Genomic DNA, 23,265 nt, shown 5'->3' with positions numbered 1-23,265 from the left:
CAGTTGAAATAGCTTAAGTCAATTATCTCTTGCTTCGGCCCTGACTGATAGTAGGAACTTGACCTCATTCCTCTGACAGAAAGATGCCACCTTGGAAAGTACACATGGGCCACCTTTGCATCCCCTAGGACTTCCCCTTTTAAAGCAAAGCAAATGGTAAATATGTTTCATTTATGAGACTGACCCCACTAAACAGGCTTTCTACTTCTCATTTGAGTAATGTCTGTTGGGGTAGGGAATACTTTCCTGGTTGAAAATTCTTTCTCCTTTCAGTCAGTTTGCTCTGTTAAGGCAACAAATATGACTATGATTGTCCATCTGTGTAAGCAGCATCTAGCTCCCTGTCTGGTGCAAGGTATATGCTCAATAAATGGTCTGTTGAATGGAACTCTCCCCAAAATGTCTACTAAGTAACCAAATGAATGAATAGATGGATACATGGATGGGTGGGTGGATGGGTGGACAAGTGAATGGAAGGATGAATGGATAGATGGGAAAATGGATGTATAGACAGACATGTGGATGAATGGCTATTACCTGATCTCAAGAATATCTAGTAGTGGGGAAAATAAAGCCTTACTGGAAAATGGTGTTACTCACTTTTTAATATGTCAGGATTAGAAATGGCTATATGTGAAAGAAAATCAATGGGATTTGCTTTTTAGTAAGAGTTCAAATTCTTCTCATGTGAACAAATCCCAGATACCCCGGGGCTTTTTGGAAAGGGTTCAAAGCGCCCAGTCTCTTCCCTCTTGTTGCTCCGTCAATGTCACAGAGTATCTTCCACCTTCAGAAATCATGCACACACCTCTGCTTGTTTCCCCGCTGTTCGTAACTGAGTCGTGCGTGCTGGATGGTCAAGTGTCAGTCTGAAAGTGGGGCTCTATTTCCAAGAAAAGTGGGAAATGTGTGGGCAGTACCAACAGCAAAGCCAGTCACACAGTGACCAAATAACTCAGAACTGAGGATGGCTGAGGACCGAAGTCCTGGTGGAGGAGTTCAAAGGTTCTCAGGCTCAGCCTCCTGGCTTCAGGCACCCCCCATCTTTCCTTGTGCAAGAGTCCACTGCCAGTTCTCTCCAGGCCCCACTTCTACACCTCCATGTCTTATCACAGTGCCGATAGTGGAAAATGACTTCGAAGCCTTGGTTCTCTACGATCTTAATAAGCACCAAGCAGATGATGTAGGTTCTGACAGAGTTCAATCACTTAGGGCTGTGTACTTAGGGCACGTGAGAATACTGGCTTTGGATCACTCACCAAGTGACCTAAAGTAATGTACTTAGTTGCTTTCAACTTCAGCTTCTGCATATGGAATAAATATGTATCTCACAGGCTTGTCACGACTTTAGGTAATAGGTGATGCATGTATGTTGCACTAGGATTGCCCCAATGAAGGCCTTGACAATAAGTGGCTGTCATAATTTCACCAAGAGTTTCTGATCCACAAAGACTTCCTACTCCTCGAGTTTGTTGTTTAAACTGAAAGGAGGTGGCAGACAAAGAGAGAGGAGGCTGGAAATGATGTCAATTTCATACAACTCTCAAGTATGATGTTCTTTTAAAAGTTCTGCATGCAGGTTAACATTCGTTTGAAGATTTGCAAATAGAATTGTCCCAGGGAAATGAACTGCAAAGGGGTGGAGACAAGACACACACCTTGAAGACAGCTCCTGTGACGTTCCAATGCAGGGACCAGATGTTCTGGTTTGGATATGAAGTATTTCCCCCAAAAGTTCATGTATTGAAAAGTTGTCTGAAGATCAGATATCACAAAGCATTTAAGATCTTATTTCCTTTAAGAATGTAAGAAATGTTGAGGAATTTTTGAGAGGAAAACCCAGCTAAGGGAGGATTTGGCACCAATGCCCAATACCTTTCCAACACATTGCTCAGCTCTCAGGGGACCCCAGAAACAATCATGGGAAGAGGCAACCTGAGAACATTTCCTGATTCAGGATTATAAGGTCTGGGTGGAATGGCAAACTGAGAGCACTATTCTGGGATATTCTGGAAACTTTGGGATGTGAGACCTGACTAGCGGAAGTAGATCTCTAGAGGTGGGTGCCCTGGGGGCTCTGTTATGCCTGGCCCTTCCCTGTCATGATCTGCCACACACTCCCACCACCACAGTGCTCTCTACCTAAGTTCGTGGATCCAAGCAACTGCGGACTGAATCATCTAAGACAAAACCAACCCTCCCTCCCTTATCTTCGTTGGGTATTTTGGTCCTGACAAAATGCCAAGAAAGTTCAAATAACAGGTGTCACTTGTGTGGCTTTTTGAAGTTGGAAGAGGGGACACATTCTTATTGACCCAGGATATCCCTCCAATAACCTCATCACCTTCTCTAATAATGATAGTTTAATGACTATGTTTAAAAATTCAAGGGCTGTGGAGATGGCGCAGTGGGTAAGAGAGCTTGGGGAGCAAGCATGAGGATCTGACTTCAGATTGCCAGAATCCACATGAAAAGCTGGATATGGCCACATGAGCCTGTAACCCTAGTACTAGGTAGAGACAAGAGAATTACTGGGGTTTGCTGACCACCAGTGTAACCTAAAAGTTGAGAGTTCCAGATTCAGTACCCTGTATCTCTGTGTGTGACCAGTGGTGTAACTCTGTAATAATCTCTGTTGAAAAAGAAGCTACATTGATGGGTGGTGACTGGGACACTTGTTTATAAGGATTTGGTGCTAGGATCCACAAACAAGAAAGGACATATGCCTTGTTTTTCTGAATCTGTGTTAATTCACTTAGTATAAGAGTTTCTAGAGATTGTCTGTGAATTGCCCAAGCCTAAGTGGTACATCCAGGATACAACCTCTACACCTAAGACTCATGGAACATAGAACAAGGGATGAAGAGAGCACTAATGCATCTTTCAGTTCTCATCAATAAAGCTCCTTCAAGCAACAGAGAGCCAGGAACACAAAAGGCCATAAATGGCCAAACTGCAGAGAATGTGAGTCTGCAGAGTGTGGGTCCTTGGACAGGTCTCCTATACTGAGGTCCACCCACCCAGGGTTCAGGGACAATTGAGGAAGAGGAGGTAGAAAGATTGTAAGAGCCAGGGAGGAGGTGTGTGACCATACAGAAATGGTCCTACAGATGCCTAGGACCCTTTTCATACAGACCTACAGCAATGGTGTCAGAATGCACAAGACCCGTGCAAACTTAGGTAGCAAACCCAGCACATAACTGTGGAAACGAACAGAAGGTCCCAATCTTGGTTGAAGAATTATTGGCAGCTGATTATTGCTGGATGAGGAAGAGCTGATCTGCTTGAAGGGAGAGACTCTAGATAGGTGACTAAACCCCGGTGGATGAACTTTCACTGAGGGACATCTCAGGACACTAACTTTACATAATAGGTCTTAACACAAATGACAGAATGTATGAATTCCAGTGGGGAGGGGCTATGGGAGGGTACCAAAGGGGAAGGGGGTATAAAGATGATTTTATGTATGAAATACACAAAAATTGAATGAAAAAGAGACCCTGCATCAAGGGTAAGAGCCAGATAGTCACAGAGGGGACACCAGATGTTCTCCTCTGGCCCACACATGGGCATGAGCACCCCCCCACACGTGTACATACACATATACAGCACATGTACACACAGACACGAAGGAGAGAGAGAGAGAGAGAGAGAGAGAGAGAGAGAGAGAGAGAAATTCGTGACACTGTGTCTGTCTTGCCCATTGCTGTATCCCAAAGAATAAGCTTTCAGTGAGTAAAGATGGGGGCCGTCCTGAATCAAGGATAGCTCTCAGGATGCCTCTTCCATGACTCTCCAACTGTCTCTGGGGTCCCCTGGGAGGTAAGCAGAATCAAGGATTGCAATATGTTGGAAAAATGTTGAGCATTGATGCCAAGCCCTCCCTTAGCTAAATATCCTCTAGAGATTTCCTAAGGAAAACAAGATCATAAAGACTTCTGAAAATCTTCTCAGGCAGCCTGGAATGAGGCCTTGGGCACTGGGCTCAGGTGAGGTCAGGAAGTAGCTCAGTAAAACTCAAGAGGAATTGTTTACATCATCTTATGTCAAGCACCAGACCAGAACGTGTTCTCTCTCTCTCCCTCTCTCTCTCTCTCTCTCTCTCTCTCCCTCCCTCCCTCCCTCCCTCCCTAAATAAACACTTATTTTCTGTGATGGCCTGAATCATAATATCCCTCATAAGCCTAACTATTTGAGCACTTGGTTGTCAGTTACTGGCTCAGTTTGGGGCAGTCGAGGAACTTTTAGGAGGTGTGGCCTTGCTGGAGGAAGTATGTCACTGGGGGCGGGCTTTGACAGCTTATAGTGTTGTTCCACTTCCAACTTGCTCTGTTTCCTGTTTGCCATTGGAGATGTGAGCACTCGGTTCTCGGCTTCTGCCACCACACCTGCTGCATGCTGCCAGGCCTCTCTACCGTGATGGACTCTTATCCAACCGGAAACGTAAGCCAAAATAAATTCTTTCTTCTACAACTTGCCTTGGTCATGGTGTTTTATCACAGCAACAGAAGAGTAACTAAAACATTTCCTTAAACAACACACACACACACACACACACACACACACACCACACACAGTTTAAATGGCACATTCCACTAAAGAAAGAGCAATTCCTGCCCCACCACCCCCCTCAACCTCATCCTGCTTCTCGAAGGCTCCTCCTCAGTTCCCTTGGTGCTATCCTGAACTACAGCCCGACTTCCAGGCAATTCTGTGATCATCCATTTTGAATATTCCCTCCTGATTTCCTATTATGATAAACGACGTCTGATCTATTCACACCTCTCTTTTCATCTTCCCACTCTAAGCACAGCACAGATTTTTGTTTAAATCCATATCCTAGTTTTTTTATTATTAGGACCACATAGCATTGTTCACTGGTGAGCCAATAACAATCATTTCACTTGCTGTTTGAATTTAAGTCTTCCCACTTCTACCAACTGTCACATCTATCAATGCAATTTTCCAGAGTCAACCCTGAATAATTAATCTACCATCTTCTTTTCCCGGCCCCTCCCAGGCCCTCATCGACAGCCTGCCTTTCTAGAGGTTAGCGACTTCCTAGTCCAATCTGTAGGGGTGGGCCTCTGCCTTGTGGCTCTTGACCGAATCCCTTCCTGTTTCCTCACCTGTTGTGTGACAGTTTACTCAGAATTGAAATGTTCCCTCCAGGAGGGAGGGGGGAGGGCCACGAGACTCAGGAAGCAAATGAAAGGTCTGGGAGAACAGAAACTTGGAAGATTCTCAAGGCCCCTCCCAGGCAGTATAAAAAGGAGTAAACAGCTGTTGGAGGAGGAGGAGGCTCTGATCAATCGGGCTACAGAGAGAGAGAGAGTCTCAGTGTCCAGCTGCCTGCAGTCTGAAGAGAGCGCCAAGGTTGCAGCTTTCTTGAGTCGTCACTTGTGTGGGGTGGACTTTTTGTTGATGCAGTTGCTTTTGCACCACTCCTGTCCCTTTTAAGTATCCCTCCACCCATGTTCCTGTTAGTCATCCCAATAAAAACTCATTGGGTTCACCAAGTTCAAGACTGGTGAAATCAGTATTTTGGTCTATTGTGGGTTCCCATTCTGGGGTGAATAGACGTGAGCGTTGCATAACCCCAGGAAAAGTCTGCCACACATCACCCGGGGAATCTCCCGAGCTTCCTTCTCACCCTGGATTCCTGATCCCTGAGCATGGGTTTTCTTTCTTGGTAAATCAGTTTTAGTGGACCACGCCCTCCCTTCGCTTCCTGGTAAAGCTGCAAACATGTAGGTTTCTGAGGATTGAATATCTGAAAATAACTTCTGCCTCCAGCGTTCAGAGTTTGGGTTTGGAATTCCAGGTTGGGAATCATTCCCACTCAAAGTTATGACAACTTTGTCCCGAATCCTCTTGGTTCTCTGATGTAACTCTTGAGAAATCTGGTGTCAGCCCTGTTCTTGAACATTTTTTATGTTCCAGGTCCTTTTAAAAATTTTGGAATCTTGTCTTTATCCTTCAGATTCAGAAGTTTCATAAGGATATGCCTTGGTAGAAGTCTTATTCATTCATTTTCCTGAGCACTGGTTTGGACCGCTCCATCGGGAGATTGCTTTGCATTTTTTTCTTCAATGTCTTCGGCTCTACTATCGCTCTTGAGTTCTTGTCAGCCAGATCATCAGTCTCCAGGACTCAGTCTCACTTCTTCTCATCCTTTATCTTCTATAATGCACCCTGTGTCCTTTCTTATTCTCCTTCCCATGAGCTCTCTCTGATATTAATTTCCTAACCCTTCACTGAAAATAATATCTTGAAATTTGAACAAGGAGAGCAGGGAAACTGTGCCCCTTCAGATTATTTTAATTATCATTTTTTAAACATAATGACTTCACTTGTATCCCTTACAAAATCATAGTATGCCTCTTTTTAGTTCATCTTTGCCTTTGTTTTGAAGTTTCTTATTGGAGAATATCTATTTCTATTAAGTATCCAGTCCTAAAAGTTTATTAGAAGGTATTTATGAGGGCATTGATTGTGGGTTGATTGTCAAAGGTCTTTGAGCTTATTGCTTAGACTCTCCAAGCTCCTTCTTCATTAGAGCCTAGCTGCTTCCCTCAAGGCATGTATGTGTATTTCACTTAATCCCCATTTTCCACCTATCCCCCCAGTTCCACAACTCTGATGTATAGCCTGTAAGTTTCCCCGGAGAAAATGTCTCACGGTGCCCGTAGAACTGTCCGTGGTCCTGGTCTTCGTGAGGCTGGGATAGGAGCTACTCACAACATCACCCCTCCCCCAGCTTTCATCAGTCTCTAGCTACACCACCTTCCGCGATGCCCAGCACATGAGCTCTCTCCAGCTTCTGAGACTTTGGGGCTCTGTGAGGAAACGTGGTTTGCCACTTGCCATGGCTGCTTGGTTTCTCTACATGATCTGCCCCTCCCAGACATTTCTGTCTGTGTACAAGGTGAGGTTATGAACTTCCCCCAGTTTCGTTAAGTATAGAGGGTTTTTTTTTTTTTTTTCTTTTCGCTCTGTTATTTGGAAATAATTTTCGGGAATAGGAAGACAGAAGCATCTTTATTTCCCCATCTTAAAACCAAGTCTACACTGAGTCTACATTATCTTTTAATCCTCACAACTCTTGCCATTGTCATTAATAGAACTCATTTATGGAGGGTGTTAAGTTCTCTGACAGGGTCAGAGTTGCCAAGTAGCTAAGGAACCAGATCTAGCCAATGGGAGACCTGTTCTTTCTCGCATTCTCTCCTCTTCCCACTATGCTGAGCTCAGGAGAGAGTGGTAAACTCTAGCCAAGCCTGGATCTGCACGACTTGAGGACAATCTTAGCAGCTGGATGGTTGGCAGGATCTAGCATTAGCTTGGAAATAACTCTCTGGATGTGTTTGTGAAGGATTTTCTAGATTAGATCGTTGGGATGGGAAACAGCATCCCATGGACTAGGGGCTCCAGATTGCATTTAGAAAAGGAAAAATTAGTGGGGCTGGAAAGATGGCTCCATGGTTAAGAGCACATCTGCTCTTGCAAAGCACCCAGGTTCAATTTCCAGCACCCACATGGTGGCTAACAGCCATCAGTAACTCCAGGTCCAGGGGAATCCAGCGCCCTCTTCTGACTTCTAAGGGCATTGCAAGACATGGGTGCATTTACATACATGCAGGCAATGCACTCATATACAAAATAAAAATAATAAAAAGGAGAAATCGGCTGAGCATGAAACATTTATTACTCTTAATTTCTTGACTGTTGATGTAAGGTGACCAGCAGACTCGTGTGTTCCTGCTGACAATTCTTCCCATACGTGATGGACTGACCCTTGATCTTTCAGCCAAAGTCAACCCTTCCTCCCTTATGTCTCTTTGGTTAGTGTCTTAGTTTGGTTTCTCTATCACCATGACCAGAAACAACATGAGGAGGAAAGGGTTTTGTTGGCTTACACACCCAGACCACAGTTCATCCTTGAGGGAAGAAACCTGCGGTAAGAACCAAAGCACAGAAAATGGAGCAATGTTGCTCACTGGCCTGCTCCCCTGGCCTGTGCTCAGCCTGCTTTCTTACACAACCCAGGACCACCTGTCCAGGTATGGCACCACCCACAGTGGGCTGAGTCCTCCCACATCACTCAACAATCAAGAAAATGCCTCACAGATATTCTCAGGATGCAGGCACTGGAGAGTTGAGAAGTCCATGGATTACAGGAGGAAGGAGATAAGCACTTAGGCTTTGGACCCCTGAGGTCCCATGTATAGATAGCCACACCACAAAGACCCCAGTTTGTGACACCTTCTTAGAGAAATGTTGAGTCTCATGGAGGGAAATGAGCAGTTACGATTACACGGATCAAAATAAAAACAAAGGAGGCACACACCATTTCAAGCAGCTCCTAGTTTAATCATAAAATACAAATGTTCTAAAATTAAGTGTCTTACTTCTATCTTACCAACAACAACAAAAACAAAAATCACTCACGTTAGCTAAGTAGAGATGCCTGTGTGGTCAATCAAGTGTGAACGGGAGGGTGTCTGGCATGTGCTATGCGCAAGGGGTCTGTGCTTGTAAGTGTTGGTCAGAAGATGAATCTGGTTTTGCTGTTTCCTGTCAGTGACCTGGTTGGAGCCTTGGCTTTCCAAACTTCACACCATGCTGTTGCAGAATCCAGAATTCCAGAACCCTTAGCCCTGATCCAAGTGCAAAAAGAGGAAGGAAGAAGTCAAAAGCGTATGCCATTCCCACTGGAGGAAAAATAGGGGGTGTTCATCAAAGGGCCACTGGACGCTGAGTTGAAACTGAAAGAGAGGGAAAATGGATATCGTTATGGAATTCCTGATGTTACAAGAGACATTACAAAAAATAATATATTAGTTTTGTGGCTGTCAAAGGTTGGAAAGCCATGACAGGCTTGAAGACTGGAAGCTTCAGGACCCTACAAAGTCTTTGGCTCTAGGAAAGTAAAATACAAAAATGACACAATTGAGGGGTAGTGAAGGGCTGCTTCTGCCACTCACTTGGTCCAGGGAACTGCTATGAGCTTTTAAGAGCTCTGTCTGTGGGATCTATGCTCTTTCCACGCAGGAACCACAAAGCAGGAAGCTCTCTGGATCTGAGCACCTTGCTTGCATGCCCAAGAGCACCCTATCTGTTCTTAAAGGACCAGGTGAGTTAGGAAAGTCTGCACCATCACAGAAAAGTGCTGGTCCTGACACTTGATCTCCGAATCTGGACAATCCCGATGCAACATCCCCCTCACCAGCATCTCACTAAACCAGTCCCTTTATGTCGACCTTCATCAGAGAAATAACCTTGAGACATCACACAGTGAGAACCTGCTGGACTGCTAGATCTTCAGGGAAGGAAGACCTGAGATGTGAGCCTGGGCTTCTAAGCAGAAATCTGCACACCTCCCTGATTTTCCTCCTAGCACACTTACATTCATACTTTAAAACAGAGTTCAAAGGTCATCTCCTCCACAAAGACTTCCCTGACCTCTCTGGATGGAACAACTGACTCAGACTTCTGGGATCTGATTGCAATTTTTCCCACCGTTTTGCTAGGATACTTCAAATTGAAATTGAGCTCAATACAAATTGTGCCAAACAAATGGCTAGATTTAGTCTAATCCAGGGATTCTCCACCACTTCTCAGTTGGACAGGTGCATATTACAGAGGAGAGTCACGTTCAAGGCACCTTCCCGTGAGATGATGAAGCTGCGAAGGGGAGGGATGCAGGAGGGAATGGGTGATGGAAACAGACCACAGCACTAATTTGTAATGCCTCAGCTATAAACAGTATCTGTGGCTCACTAGTTGCAAGCATCCGTGGACCAGCAAGGCTTTGGATAATATTTCATTCCCTTCTCACTAAAATAAGTTTGAGGAGAGCAGAGATAGTTTATGGGCTGCTCGCTCTTCCACACTCAGTACCCTGCAGCCAGGTCCTAATAGGTAACGAATGCCTGTAGAAACCACACCCACTTTTCTCTCTTTCAAAAATCATACTGGATTATAAATGACTGAAAGTGATGGTAGCTAGATGTGGTGGTGCCTGCCTGTCATCCCAGAGCTTGGGAGGTGGAACAGGAGATCAAGACTTTGAGGCTGGCCTAGGCCACATAATAAGAGATCTTTTCAACCGTCAACATGGGCCAACTGTATGGTCTTAAACACCCAAAAAGAAAGTATAACCAAAGTGTAAAGTCATCAGTATATTTCTTTAAGAGTTCAGGGGATTACACTTCCTAGACATTAGGCTTAAGTCTATATAAACAGTTACTTAGGCAATTTTTCTCAATGATGACTTTGCTCCTAATCAGAAAGTGCTGCTCAGATGTAAGACTTCAAATCTTGGTCTCCAATCCTGTAGTGCCCACCTGTAGCTAAGGGAGACAACCAGCTATTGCTCTAAAATGATGGATAAATTTGTTTTCTCCCCCTATCTAGAAGCCTGTGAGAGGGAACTGACGCTGATTCTAACCACTCCAACAGCTATCAAAATACCTGAAAGCAAATCCTGAATCCATCACTCTAGAGTCCAGCCTTGGAAGACAAAAGGAAAATGAGGAGGAATCCAATAGAGGGATGCTTTTGGAAGCCCTTGTCAAGAAATTCCAATGGACTCTCATATGAACATTTGAAAATTGCCCTCTTCTTTTTTCTAGTTCCCTGTCTAGAACTTGTAATGCTAATTACTCTTGTCTTTACTTCTTTACATCTCCTATTCACAATTCAAGGACTTTCTTTCCCCCCTTGAGATAAGAGTTATGCAATTTGGGAGTCTTTTAGATGCACTGAAGGGGTACTCCAATTGCCTCACCCTGCATCCCTGTTCAGCATGGAAGAAACCAGAGCGGTCTGTGTCCCTATTCCCTATTGGAAATTTGGGTAACCCCTTCAGAGGATGGTGTGATAAGAATAGGAGGTAGGAATTGGCTAGGCAGTTAGGGTAAAAATACCCCAAAGAAATGTAGCCAGTTTCTTGGCTAAAACTCACAATCTCCTTGGGCCTTTTAGCAAAATACGGCAACATGTCCTTGAGCCTATTAACAACATACTCTATCCCAAAGGCCAAAAATATCAAAAGTATTTGGGAGCTTGTATCTAGTCCTTAAAAGATTTTAGGGTTACCTCTTCAGAGTTGGAGGGGAGGGAGTGGGCATGGATTTGATCAAAACACCTTATATGCAATGTATAAAATTCTCAATAATTCATTTTTAACAAATTAAATTTAAAAATAAATAAAAATAAAAGTCAGCCATAGGCAATTTTTCATGAAAAAAAAAAAAGAGATCTTTTCAAAAAGCTAAGGGCTAGGGGCGTGCCTCCATGCTAGAATGCTTGCCTAGCATGCAGGCCCTGGGTTCAATTCCAGCCCCGTAAAAAAACAAAGTGGTATTATTATAGGGTTACACTGGATTCTGTTCTGATTTATAAAATAAAAGCTAAAATCCATAATAGTTATCAGCAACAGATTGACCATGCTGTATCTTGTATCTGATTGCCACACCCCATCCATAAAGCTCCTCCAGGCTGACCTCCTAAATCAGATCAAGTGCCAAGGACAAGAGACATAAACACTAGGGGCCCTAGAGGAAGAGCAATCTGTATGCACTAGAGCTACCAAGGAATGCAACCTAGGAAGAAGGAGGAGGGAGGAGGAGGAGGGAGAGAAGAAAGAGGAAGGGGAGGGGAAGAGGAGGAAGGAGGAGGAGGAGGAGGGGAGGAGGCAGAGGCTCCTTGGATGTGGTGAGCATGCATCCTGGTTTATCTGAGACACCTGATAGAATGCTGTTTCCAGTATAATTATTACTCACGCCCCAGTAAACTGTCATTTTTATTATTGCTTAGAAGACATGGTTGTCAGCCCTTATGAAAGCATGCAAACCGACTCGGCAGAAGGACAGAGGGGCTCTCCTTCTCCTCCTCTAAGCACAGGAGCCCCTTGTTTCTTCCTCTCTTTAGTCCCCTTTCATCTTTCCTCTGTTTCCACTGACTATCCCTGCCTTCCAGATCAAACTCTCCGTTTGGATCCGTGCATCCGTCTTCCCTTGCCTGGTCTTCCGACCAGGGCTTGTCCCATTCACACTTCCTAAGTCCCCAACACCACACTGCCCGGTATTCCCAGCATTCCATCCTGTGGTACCTGACCTACTTTACATCACTCCCATCCCTGGATCCCTCACTCCTTCCTCTATTTACTTTCCAGTCCTCTTCCTGAGACTCCAATTGTTGCTCGTAGTTCACTAGAAGCTGCTTCTTAGATTCTTTGCTGGTCTCTCTGCCTCTCCCAGCCTCTCTACCTCCTAGAGGCCTCATGGCTGGGTCCTTGGGCGTCATCTCTTCTACATGTGCACTCCCGGTGATCTCATTCCATCCCAGGCCTTTATTTGGATGCTCTCCCCAATTCATTGCCAGCACCAGCTTTACCCCAAGCTGCAGACGCCTACATCCACCTGTCTACCAACAGCTCCACTCATCTGTCTAACAAGTTGAATGTCCAAGACTGAACTTATGAATAACCCCCTGCTCTAGTCAATTTGCCACTGTGGCTCGAGCAGGTGCACATGTCAGAAGCCTAGGATTTGTACATGGCTCCCCTTGTCCTCCTTCTGGGATCAAGTGCCTCCAGTTCTCCCAAGCAAATGCACATCCTAGATCATTTCAGTTGTCTCTTTCCCCACAGGCACCACCCTCATCTACATCACAAGTATCTCTTGCTTGAACAGCATTGAAGACGCCTGACCTGTTCTCCTGCATCAGCCCCCTCCCCCACTGCCCTTTTTCATACACTGATTGGGCAACATGACCTGTTCTATGCAGGAAATGAGAGCATGCTCTCCCCAATTCAAAGCCCTCCATGATATCGCCCTGGTCTTAAAACTCTTCTGGTGCTGACCAGGCCCGCCCACTCTCTCCCTCTCCCTTTGCTTCAGTCACATGTTCCCACCTGGGAGCTATTGCTGGTCTTTCTGCATAGTGTGCCTTTCCCTCATATGGATGCCTGGTTCGTTCTCATTGCACTGAGACCCTGGCTCACAAAGCCTCCCAGACAAATGTGGTGCTTCATGCCTGCAGTCTCCGCACTTGGAAGACTGAGGCAGGAGGATAGACATTAATGATCAGCCCTGGGCAGCATAGTGAGGACTTGTGATGAAGAATATGGAGGCAGAGGGAGAAGGAGGAGGGGGAGGGACAGGAGGAGGAGGGGAAGGGGACAGGAGGAGGAGGGGGAGGGACAGGAGGAGGAGCAGAAGGGGACAGGAGGAGGAGGGGGAGGGACAGGAGGAGGAGAGGAAGGGGACAGGAGGAGGAGGGGGAGGGACAGGAGGAGGAGCAGAAGGGGACAGGAGGAGGAGGGGGAGGGACAGGAGGAGGAGAGGAAGGGGACAGGAGGAGGAGGGGGAGGGACAGGAGGAGGAGCAGAAGGGGAAGAGGAGGAGAAGCTTCCCTTTCCAGGTAACTGCAGGTCACGTCTGCAGTCCTAGCACTCATTAAGCTGAGATAAGAGGATGGCCGTGATTTCAAGGCTAGCTCTGGACAATATAGTAAGACCTGCTTCAAAGACCAGTAAACAAAAAAGAGCCAAGCACGGCAGTGCACACCTGCAAACTCAGCACTTCAGAGGCTCAGGGAGGAGTTCTGGCTACACAGTGAGGCAAGCACGGTCAACATGAGAACTCGTCTCAAAAAAATTCCTTCCCTGGGTCTCCAGCCTCTTCTCCCCAGAATCTGATGGTGCATGTTGGCCTCTAGTCTCTGTTACCCCTAGATTGTGATCTCCATGAAAGAAGAAAACACTTCGACTTGTTCATTCCAGATCCCCAGTGCTGCGGACAGTGCCAGGCACAGAAAGAGGTTCAAGCAGATTTATTTTGTTTGGTTTGAGACAAGATATCACCATGTAGCCTAGGTTGGCCTCAAACTCAAGATCTTACCAGCTCACTTCCCAAGTGTTTGATTTCAGGCATGTGCATAGGTGTACATGCATACATGTGTGTGTATATGTGTGTGCATGCATGTGGCAGCCAGAGGTCAACTTTGGGTATCATTTCTAGGAACCATCCGCTGATTTTTTTTTTTTTTTTGAGATAGGGTCTCTCATTGGGACCCTAAATTAGACTAGGCCACTGAGCTCAGGAGATCCACCTGTCTGTCTCTCCAGCCCTGGGATTACAAGTGTGCACCATTGTGCCTGACTTTCTAGTGGGTTCTGGGACTCAACCTCAGGTCCTCGTGCTTACGTGGAAAGGCACGCACTTTACCAACTGAGCAATCTCCCCAGTTTCCTTTATCAGTATTTTCTTCTTTTTCTCAAGCAATCTAGTTTAACACAGGTCCACGTGCCCCATAAACATATGCTTCATCTGTTTCAGATGTGGTGGTAATATGATGGGCACATTCATATGATATAAAGACCAAAACAGATCTGCTTCTCATTTGGGACTATGATTTATGGGTGTCTCATACTTGGAAGGCTAGGTGGTTTTCCACGTGTTAGTATTTTCTTAATGAACAAATGTATCCCATCACCCTGTTCCGGCTCCGTCCTTCTGGTCTTCCCAGCCTCTGGGGCCACCACCACCCTGCCAACACCTTCCCCTTTCTTCATTTATCTCTCCTCTTTGCCTCAATGTCTCCTACTCTCCCCAGTGTCACTTCTACTCCTTAGACTGCTCCATCCTGGGTCTCCTGCCTGTTCTTTCCGTGTCATGCCCCTGTCCCTCCACAGACATGCAGAGACCAGGCCTCTGCCCTGGGTGCTTACAACTCCCCTGGCTCTCTGGGACAGGTAGTCATTTCTCCCGCAGGCCTGTTCCTGAGTGGAGAATCTAAGGCTGCACTGTGGGGGCACTTGCCATGATGCAGGATGTCTGTCTGGATCTCTCTGCCTCATACCTTCTCACCTCCAGAAAGATGAAAGATAACCTCTTGTTGAGATCCCCCCAAACTACACTTCGCCGCTTGTGCTCTCCCCTCGACTCATTGCTTCACCCTGACGTGCACAAGCCTTTATTAGATCCTCAGGCCTAGCAGCCAAATGCCTTTAATAATCCTTATTTCCAATTCTGTTTCCTACCCTTTCCAGGGACAAAGCTAATACTTCAAACACACACACCTTTATCCCCAGACTCTTTCTTGCTTGCCTGGCACCTTCTGGGCTGCGGGTGTGTGAGGCCCTAGGTTCCATTCCTAGTACCACAAAAAAAAAGAATCAAGGGGACCATTTCCATGATTTTCTGGCCCCATCCCACTGCAGGACCTGCTTCCCCTGTCTGGAATGCCTCCTCTAGCCTCTCAGTGAGACCTGCTCAGCCTGGGGCCACCTGGATGGCCTTCACTTTGCCAGAGCGCATTGTTCCCCAGTTCTGTTAGCTTGTTCTCTCTCTCTCTCTCTCTCTCTCTCTCTCTCTCTCTCTCTCTCTCTCTCTCTTTCTCTCCCTCTCTCTCTCTGAAAGAAAGAGTTTATGTATACCATATGCATACGTGTGCTCCCAGAGGATAGAAAAGACATTGAATCTCCTGGAACTGGAGTTACAGGTGGTTGTAAGATAGCTGATATGGGTACTAGGAACCAAACCCAGGTCCTCTGCAAGAGCAGTAAGGGGCTCTTAACCCTGAGCCATCTCTCTAGCCCCCAGCCCCCAACTTTTTGAAGAATAGATGTATGCTTTATCATCTATGATTTTCCTGTAGGCTATTTGCATTAACTCTCTAGATTAACACAATACTTTTCATGTGTGTGTGTGTCTGTCTGTCTGTCTGTCTGTCTGTTTTCCAGGGTTTACAACATGCTATGATGTGCTCTACAAAACAGAGAAGCGAGAGAGAGGGAGAGAGAGAGAGAAAGAGAGAGAGGGAGAAAAGGAGGGCGTAGAGGAGAAAATAAAGATGCATAAAAAGTTGTGGCTATCATGTTCAAATACCGCTATCGACCACTTCCTCTGACATTTTCCATGCACCCTAGGAAATTAAATGATCTGAGAGTTCCAATGGGTAAGAAATCTGTCTATCTTTGCTCCACACAGTTTTTCCCCAAACAGATCTGACTACCAAAACATCTTTGCAGCACTTATCCCTTTTCACAGGATGTTCAAGAAGATACTGACTGAAAGGATGAGAGTCTGTGGTCATGCAGCAGGCACGGTGTGAGGGGTCTGTGCCGGGCAATGGGGAGGACAGGAATCAGTGTCATCCTAGAGAGTCTGGTCCTAATCCTAGAAACTGACTTTCGAAAAGTGGGGCACACATGCCCCATGATCTGCCTAGGAGTGTGAATCCACCGGAATGATGTGGTGTCTCCTACCAATATCACCAGTAGTGATGATTTGGCTGGTTGGAATAAGAGGTTACTTGTTATTAGGTTAAAACAAACACAAATCGACACCATGCAAAGTCCAAGTGGAATTTTCAGCTTAACGGCGGAGTTTGTGTTGGCAGCTTCTAGTTGAGCCCTCACAAAAACCCAGGCCACACCAGACTTTTCTACTTTTGGGGGGATTTGGTGGATAAGCCATGGAAGATCCTTCGCCAACCTGTCAGGAAATCAAGGGCAGTGTTAGCCTGGCAAGGACTCCGTGATGCAGCCGGTGGGGGTGGGAGTCATAGGCAGATTACCTAACCAAGTCCTCTGCAAACCATTAAACAAACCATTACATTGTAAAGCCAGTGCATCAAGGGCCAGTTCCACACCCATGCAGTGTAGTTTTGCTTCTGATTGGGCAGCTGCAGTTCTGCAATTAGCCTGTGGGCAGCAACCTATAATTGACCTTCAAAGAACCTCCTGGACCCCAGCCGCTGCTCACCTCCACACCTGCTCCCTCCAAGGTCCTCATTGCCACTGGCCACAGGTACAAGCACCCCAACCCCACCGCAGCCACGGGACACATGCACCAAGAAATGCTGTGTGAAGGCCACCCCACTGGCCTCCCCTCTCTGACAGCTGCCTGAATACAAGTCAGATCCCACTCCCAGTGCAGCTGAGGACTCACCCATATCCCTGGGGGAAGAGGTAGGGAGGCCCATCTCCTGTCATGGGGGGAGGGTCTCTAGGATTGGTGGGCAGCTTCTGAGGGGTCCTCTGAGGGTACGAATAGTTGGGCTGGACGAAGGAGATGTAGCTCATCAGTGGTGTGTAGGAAGAGTGGAAAATTTGTTGTCCCATCTGCTGTGGGTTGTACGGTGTCACCTGCAGGGCAGAGAGGAGAGAGGAACAGGTTCACCATCCCCCAACCTTGATCCTCATCCCGGCTGCCACCTCCTAATTCCTGTGCCCCTTGCTTGCTTTATGTGTCTGAGCCTCATGTTCCTCATCCATAAAACAGACAAGCACTACCTACATGGTATGGGGATGGAATCAGTTAACAGGAGCAAAGAGGCGGGCACGCAGGAAATAGCAGCTGAGTATCTTTTCCATGCTCCTCCCTGTCCCCTGCCTTTCTGTCAATAACCATCCCCAAGCTCTGTGTTCAATGTTAATGCCTTTATTAGCTAAAAAAAAAAAAAAATTCTAGCTGCTTTGATTTATATTACTGGCTCCTGTCTCAGAAGCATCCATAGATTGCAAATCCTAGACAGCCCCACCCAGCAGCAATCCACACCATGGAAGACATCCACTGTGGTAACCACCAGCCACAGGAGGTTACAGAACTCTTGAAATCTGGCTAGAGTAAATGAGGAGCCAAAGACTGGATTTTACTGAACTGTGATTACTTTAAACAGACACACATGACTAGAGGCTACCATATTGGGCAGTACAGGAAAAGGTGCAAAAAATAAAAAGGGGTGCAGTGGGAGCAACCCAAGGGGAAGATGGGAATTCACTGGGGTTTCTGCAACTACCTGGGCAAACGTCTACTGAGAACTGGGAAGGACGTCATCTTTCTCATTCCTTGCTATGGCCCCAGCTCTAAGACAGGTTACACTGTGTGAATGAATCCGGGCAAGAGAGGCCAGGGAGGAGACTGGAAGGAGAGGAGCACCAGGAGTCTGGTGGTGTGATGGGCCTGCATGCATCAGAAGCAATGGTTCTCACTACTGACAGCGCACACACCAGAATACCTTTTCGCACATGGAGCTCACATCCATACTCCTGGGTGCTGAGTTTCTGTCAAAGCTGGGGAAACTTCTAGATTTCCACTCTACCCATAAGAGCTTAGAGTCCCAGGGATTGGGGCCCCCTCTCAACCCTGCACGCCCATTTCTAACATGAACCCACTTGGGCTAGCATGTATGGAGCCTTGAACTCAGCAGACCCCTCATCTGGGCTGTCACTAAACCCTCAAACTCTGTGAGATAAGACTCTGTGATGGCTAAGCTCCATAGTTAACTTCATGGGATTTAGAATCACCTAGGAAACACACCCCTGTGTGTGTCTGTGAATGTGTTTCCAGAGAGGTTTAACTGAGGAAGGAAGGCCCATCCTGAATGTGGTGGCTCCATCTTCATGCACTGGAGTCCCAGACTGAATAAATCAAGGACAAAGGAAAAACTAACTGAGCAGCAGCGTCCATCGGTCTCTGTTTCCTGACTGTGGTCGCACTGGGGCCGGCTGCCTCAGGTACCTGCAACCCTGCCTCCCCACCCTGACGGACTGTCCTCTGAGACTGTGAGCAAGAGAAAACCCTTCCCTAGGTTGCTTTTGTCAGTTTTTCTGTCACAGCAACGAGTAAAACAAGTAATGCGGCCCTTTCTGATTTCTGTTTTGGAGCCAAACAGGCTCAGAAAAAGAAAAAGACTTGCTTAGTGTCTCTAAGTCCTCCCCCAGCGTGGGGTCCAGAGCCTGGAATCTATTCCAGCCTTGCTCTGCTGTGTCCTCCCTGGGAGACAAGCCCTTCCCCCAGTCCTTGACAAAATTCTCCAAAAGAGAATACGAGGCCTCATGATGCTGGACATGGGCACCAAAAGCCTGAGAGGACAAGTGTGCCAGGGGATCACGGAGAGTCACAGGGAGGAGGCTCCCAGGACAGACTCTGTGGGGCTGAGGTAGGAAATACCCCTGGTCTCCATGGTGGGAAGAGAAGTGCCTGGCCCTGGCAGAGACTGAAATGAAGAGGTGAGTCCTAGAGCTCACACAAGCTTTGTTCAGGGATATGCCCATGATTCCACAGGGCTGATCAAAGCCAGCACATGGAGCTTTGTGTGGCGCTCTGGAACCATCTCCAAATACACTCATCTCTGACAAAAGCATAGAACAGTGTGCCCAGAATGCATTTGTTCAGAAATATTTATATAAATAGGTGTCCCTGGAAGGCTGTGAAAGAAACCAGTCAACAGTGGCGGCCTGTTTTTCAAATTTTCACCATGTTTTGTATCATGTTTTTCAAATATATGCACGTTTATAATTGCCTAAAAAGATACTTTGAGCCAGGAGGAGGGTCACCGTTGGTGGATGGAGGTGATGGGGCTGGGATTGCTTGAGACAGGCTCACATCTCTACCTTAGTCAGGATGAAAAAGACTTCATACTGCTGATTAAGCAGTCCTGACCCAGGTAATAAAGGACTTCGCACCTGTGGGCCCTTTTCTAAACCTCCCAAACCATACTAGCAGATTTCAGGTCAGAGCTGTGATTTGCAGGGGAAGGGTGGGACTCCCTGGTCCAGCCTGGGAATGTAACAGGCTAGTCTTCAGCTCCCTCTCTGTCTCCAGACCCAGTTAGTTACTTTCCTCGTGTCTCATTTCTGCCTCAAGATCCAATACCACTTCTTTGTCCACTCTGTGTGTGTGTGTGTGTGTGTGTGTGTGTGTGTGTGTGTGTGCGCGCGCGCGCGCACAAGTGCATAAGCGTTACGGCGCACACGTGGTGGTCAGAGGACAACCTTGGGCACTGGTCCCCACTCTCCCCCTTGTTTGTGGCAGGGTCTCTTGTTTACTGCTGTGTATGCCAGGCTAGCTGGCCCATATGATTCTGGGGACTCTCCTGTCTCCTTCTCCCATCATTCCTTAGCATGTTGGGATTACATGCTGGCTTTATGTGAGTTCTGAGGATCAAAACTCCGGCCCCCATGCTTGCACAGCAGGTGTTATATCCACTGAGCCATCTCCATAGCCCACCATCTGTACTTCTGTCTGCTTCTCTCTGTGTATCTGTTACCATGTCCGATGCCTTATTCTGACACAGTACTTTTGTTCATCTGTGTACAAGGAGTGTCAGACCTGGTGACCAGAATACTAGGTTGCCAAGGTCAGGCCTCAGATCTGCTCTGCGTTACTTTACAGGGGGTATTATACCGAAGTATCTTTACAAGTTGTGTTGCCACATTCAGCAAATAAAACTACAGAACACCAGGTTGAATCTGAATTGGAGATAAAGTATGAATGTATTTTTAACATAAATATGTCCTGTGCAATATTTAGGACATATGCTAAAGTCTTAATCATCATTTACCTGAATTCAAACTGAACTGGGTATTCCTATATTGGAACTGTCTAGCCCACACAGCAGGAAGATGCCAGGCAAAACTGTGGGTTCACTTTGGGCAATTGGAAAGTGGGTGGGCATCACCACGCACTAGCGCCAAGGCTCCCAGAGGCACTGTGAGTGTCTTTGTTGTCTCTTCTGCTCCTGATACCCAACAGGAGAGGAGCAACAGCTCCCACATCTTCAGCCCAGGCCCCAAAGGGCAGAGAGGAGAGCAGGCCTGAACCTGATCCACAGCCCATTCAGCCAACCGGAAGACTTGTGAGCAAGAATCTAAGATTCATTATTGAATCAGTCTACATCATTGAAGCTATTTGTTGCCACAGCAAACCCTAACTTGTATGTTAATGTTATAGCCTCAGTTTCCCCATCATTAGCATACTTCATAAGGTAGGTTAAGAAGGTTAAATTATTACAGCTAAGGCCCTTGTGGAAACACCTGGCACTGGCACACAGTAAGGGCTCTGCTAAATGTCACCTGTTATCATCATGTAAAGACATTGGTTTATGATTCGGCACCCATGTTGGTATGTGTGTCTGTCCCCAGGAGCCAATGATGGGCCAGAAAATAGAGGCAGTGACCACTGGGTAATGATGAGAGAGAAGATGGCAATGTGACCAAAAGTCCTCGTGGAGCTGGGGCATAGAAAGGTCACCCGCTCACCTGTCTGGAGTAGCAACCCAGTTGGGGGTGCACAGGCTGCTGATAGGGTATTCTTGTTGACCGCTGTGGGTACAGGCCCTAGGGAGAAAAAGAGAGCAGTTCAAGACGCTGGGCGAAGGTCCACAATTCAAATACAAGAGCTGCACTGTGCAGCCTCCTGCCTGCTCACAGGCCCAGATCTGCAGCCTGGATTGAGGTCCTCCCATGCCTCCCATGCCTAGACCTGACCAGATAGCTCAGGCCATGTGAGAAACCCCGCTTCCACAGACTCCAAAACCTCTTTGGTAAGAGTTTAGGAAAGGAGCTTTGGAGACTGACCATGTTTTGGAGCCCAGATCTGCCCTTTAGTGGCTGCTCTGTGGCCCTGGGAAATCTACTACACCCCTGAGACTCTTTTCCTTAGCTTCAGAGGTGTACGTGATCAGGTGGCAAAGCCTGTAGAAATAACCACATTATCTGTGCTATTGTCTACACAAGCGTGTGTAGAAACTAGAGGTCAACCTTCCATGTCATTCATTCCTCGGGTGCTGTCCACCTTGTTTTTTCAGACAAGGTCTCTCACTGGCCTGGGGCTCACCAAGTAGACTAGGGTGGCTGGCCAGTGATCCCCAGAGATCCTGCTTTCTCCTCCTCCCCACTGTGTTAGAATTACAAGCCTACCCCACCTTGCCCAGCTTTTTTTACTTGGGTTTTAGGGATGGAACGCAGATCCTCCTGCCTTCAAGGCAAGTACTTTATTGAGTTGTCCCCTGGCCCTGGTATACCTTTTCTACCATACCCTAAGCCCATTCCTTCCTAAGATATGAGGTGTCCCCAACACTTCCCCTTGTGTGCATATTGATTTAAATCTATGCTTAAGTATATCTGCATGTGTGATTGTGCCTGTGTCTATACAGCTGTGTTTCTGTGTACAGATGTGCAACTGTGCTTTTACGTATGTTCATCTGGGTTTCTGCTACTGGTGTTCTGTGTGTGTCTGTAGCTCACCGTGAGGAAGAGCAGGAGAAAGTACCTCGGCACATAGTAAGGACTCTGTAAATGTTAGGTCTGTCCATCATCCCCTGCTGCCCCCTCCTTCCAGAAGGCTCTCTGGCAGCTTAGCCCAAGGGAAATGGAAATTTTATTCACAACTCTTGTCAAAGTAAGGCCTGGGATTTCCATGTATCCACACACAGACACAAGATACGTGTACCTAGAATAACTGCTGCAAGGGGTGGGTCATCCCATGACCCCTCCAACTGTCGGCTCAACCACTGCCTAGGTCACAGGGGTGTTACCCATTCCTAGCCCTCAGTGAACTGCAAGGCAGATGGGTAGGTTGCTAAGGGCCCCTCTACTGTTTTTACCCCCTTTTGACCCGATTAATACATTTAACTCGCCACCTCTTCCAGGTCAGAGAACACCAAGCAAGCCTCCACCAACCCCTCCCATAGCAAACACCTGGCCAGCTCTGCTCCATCCTTGAAGGAGACTATGCTATGTTTCTTAGTATGAGCCTGACTTAGGGACGTTCCCAGTTGCTAAAACTACAGTTTTTGTCGGGTGCGGTGGTACACGCCTTTAATACCAGCATTTGGGAGGCAGAGGCAGGTGGATCTCTGTGAGTTTGAGGCCAGCCTGGTCTACATAGTGAGTTCCAGGCCAGCTGGGGCTACATGGAAACCCTGTCTCAAAAAAACCAAAAAAACAAAAACAAACAAAAAAAAACCCTACAGTTTTCTAAAATTGGGTAAATAAGCATCTCTCCTCTTGCTTGAGACCATAGATGTTCCCCACACGGCCTCCCTTCTTCATCTGGAGCTGCCGTTATTCCAAATGGTCCAGGAGCTTGGTGTTGGGAACTTTGTCTTCCCATCTCTAAGTTTCTCCATCATGGAGCTATAAGTAACTTGAATTTGGGGGCTCATTTTTATTCCTAAGGTCACATGTGGGGGAGGTCATGATAGACTACCTCCTGTTCTCCTCTGTGTCCCCCTCAAGGTTAGCTGAGCTCCCTGACCCCCTTCTCTTGGAAAACCAGAGCTGAATATCAATTAAAAAAAAAAATCTTTGTCATACTTAGATTTTAAGAGTACTTTCCTGTGCTTAGTCTCAATTAATCCTTACAAACAAATCAGTTTAGGCTGTTGTTGTAAATATGATAAATCCATCTCACAAGGAGAGAAGCTGGAACTCAGAACAGTTAATAAATTTGCCCAAGGCCACAC

The 23,265-nt window shown here is 46.7% G+C and overlaps 1 protein-coding gene across 1 annotated transcript in view; it reads right to left on the bottom strand.

The window, feature by feature from the left end:
* Positions 1-8,482: 8,482 nt before the first annotated feature.
* Positions 8,483-23,265, bottom strand: part of CUNH1orf94 (chromosome unknown C1orf94 homolog) — a 44,089-nt gene continuing 29,306 nt past the window's right edge. The window contains exons 6-8 of the mRNA XM_008829248.1: positions 21,059-21,136; positions 16,965-17,161; positions 8,483-8,768 (exon numbers count right to left, since the gene is read on the bottom strand). Of these exons, the coding sequence (XP_008827470.1) occupies positions 8,693-8,768; positions 16,965-17,161; positions 21,059-21,136 (351 nt within the window). The 3' untranslated portion in view covers positions 8,483-8,692. The remainder of the gene's footprint in view (positions 8,769-16,964; positions 17,162-21,058; positions 21,137-23,265) is intronic.

This window comes from Nannospalax galili, unplaced genomic scaffold (genome assembly GCF_000622305.1).
Source record: "Nannospalax galili isolate Female #2095 unplaced genomic scaffold, S.galili_v1.0 scaffold473, whole genome shotgun sequence".
Taxonomy (NCBI): Eukaryota; Metazoa; Chordata; class Mammalia; order Rodentia; family Spalacidae; genus Nannospalax; species Nannospalax galili.
This window is presented reverse-complemented; position numbering and strand designations above follow the sequence as displayed.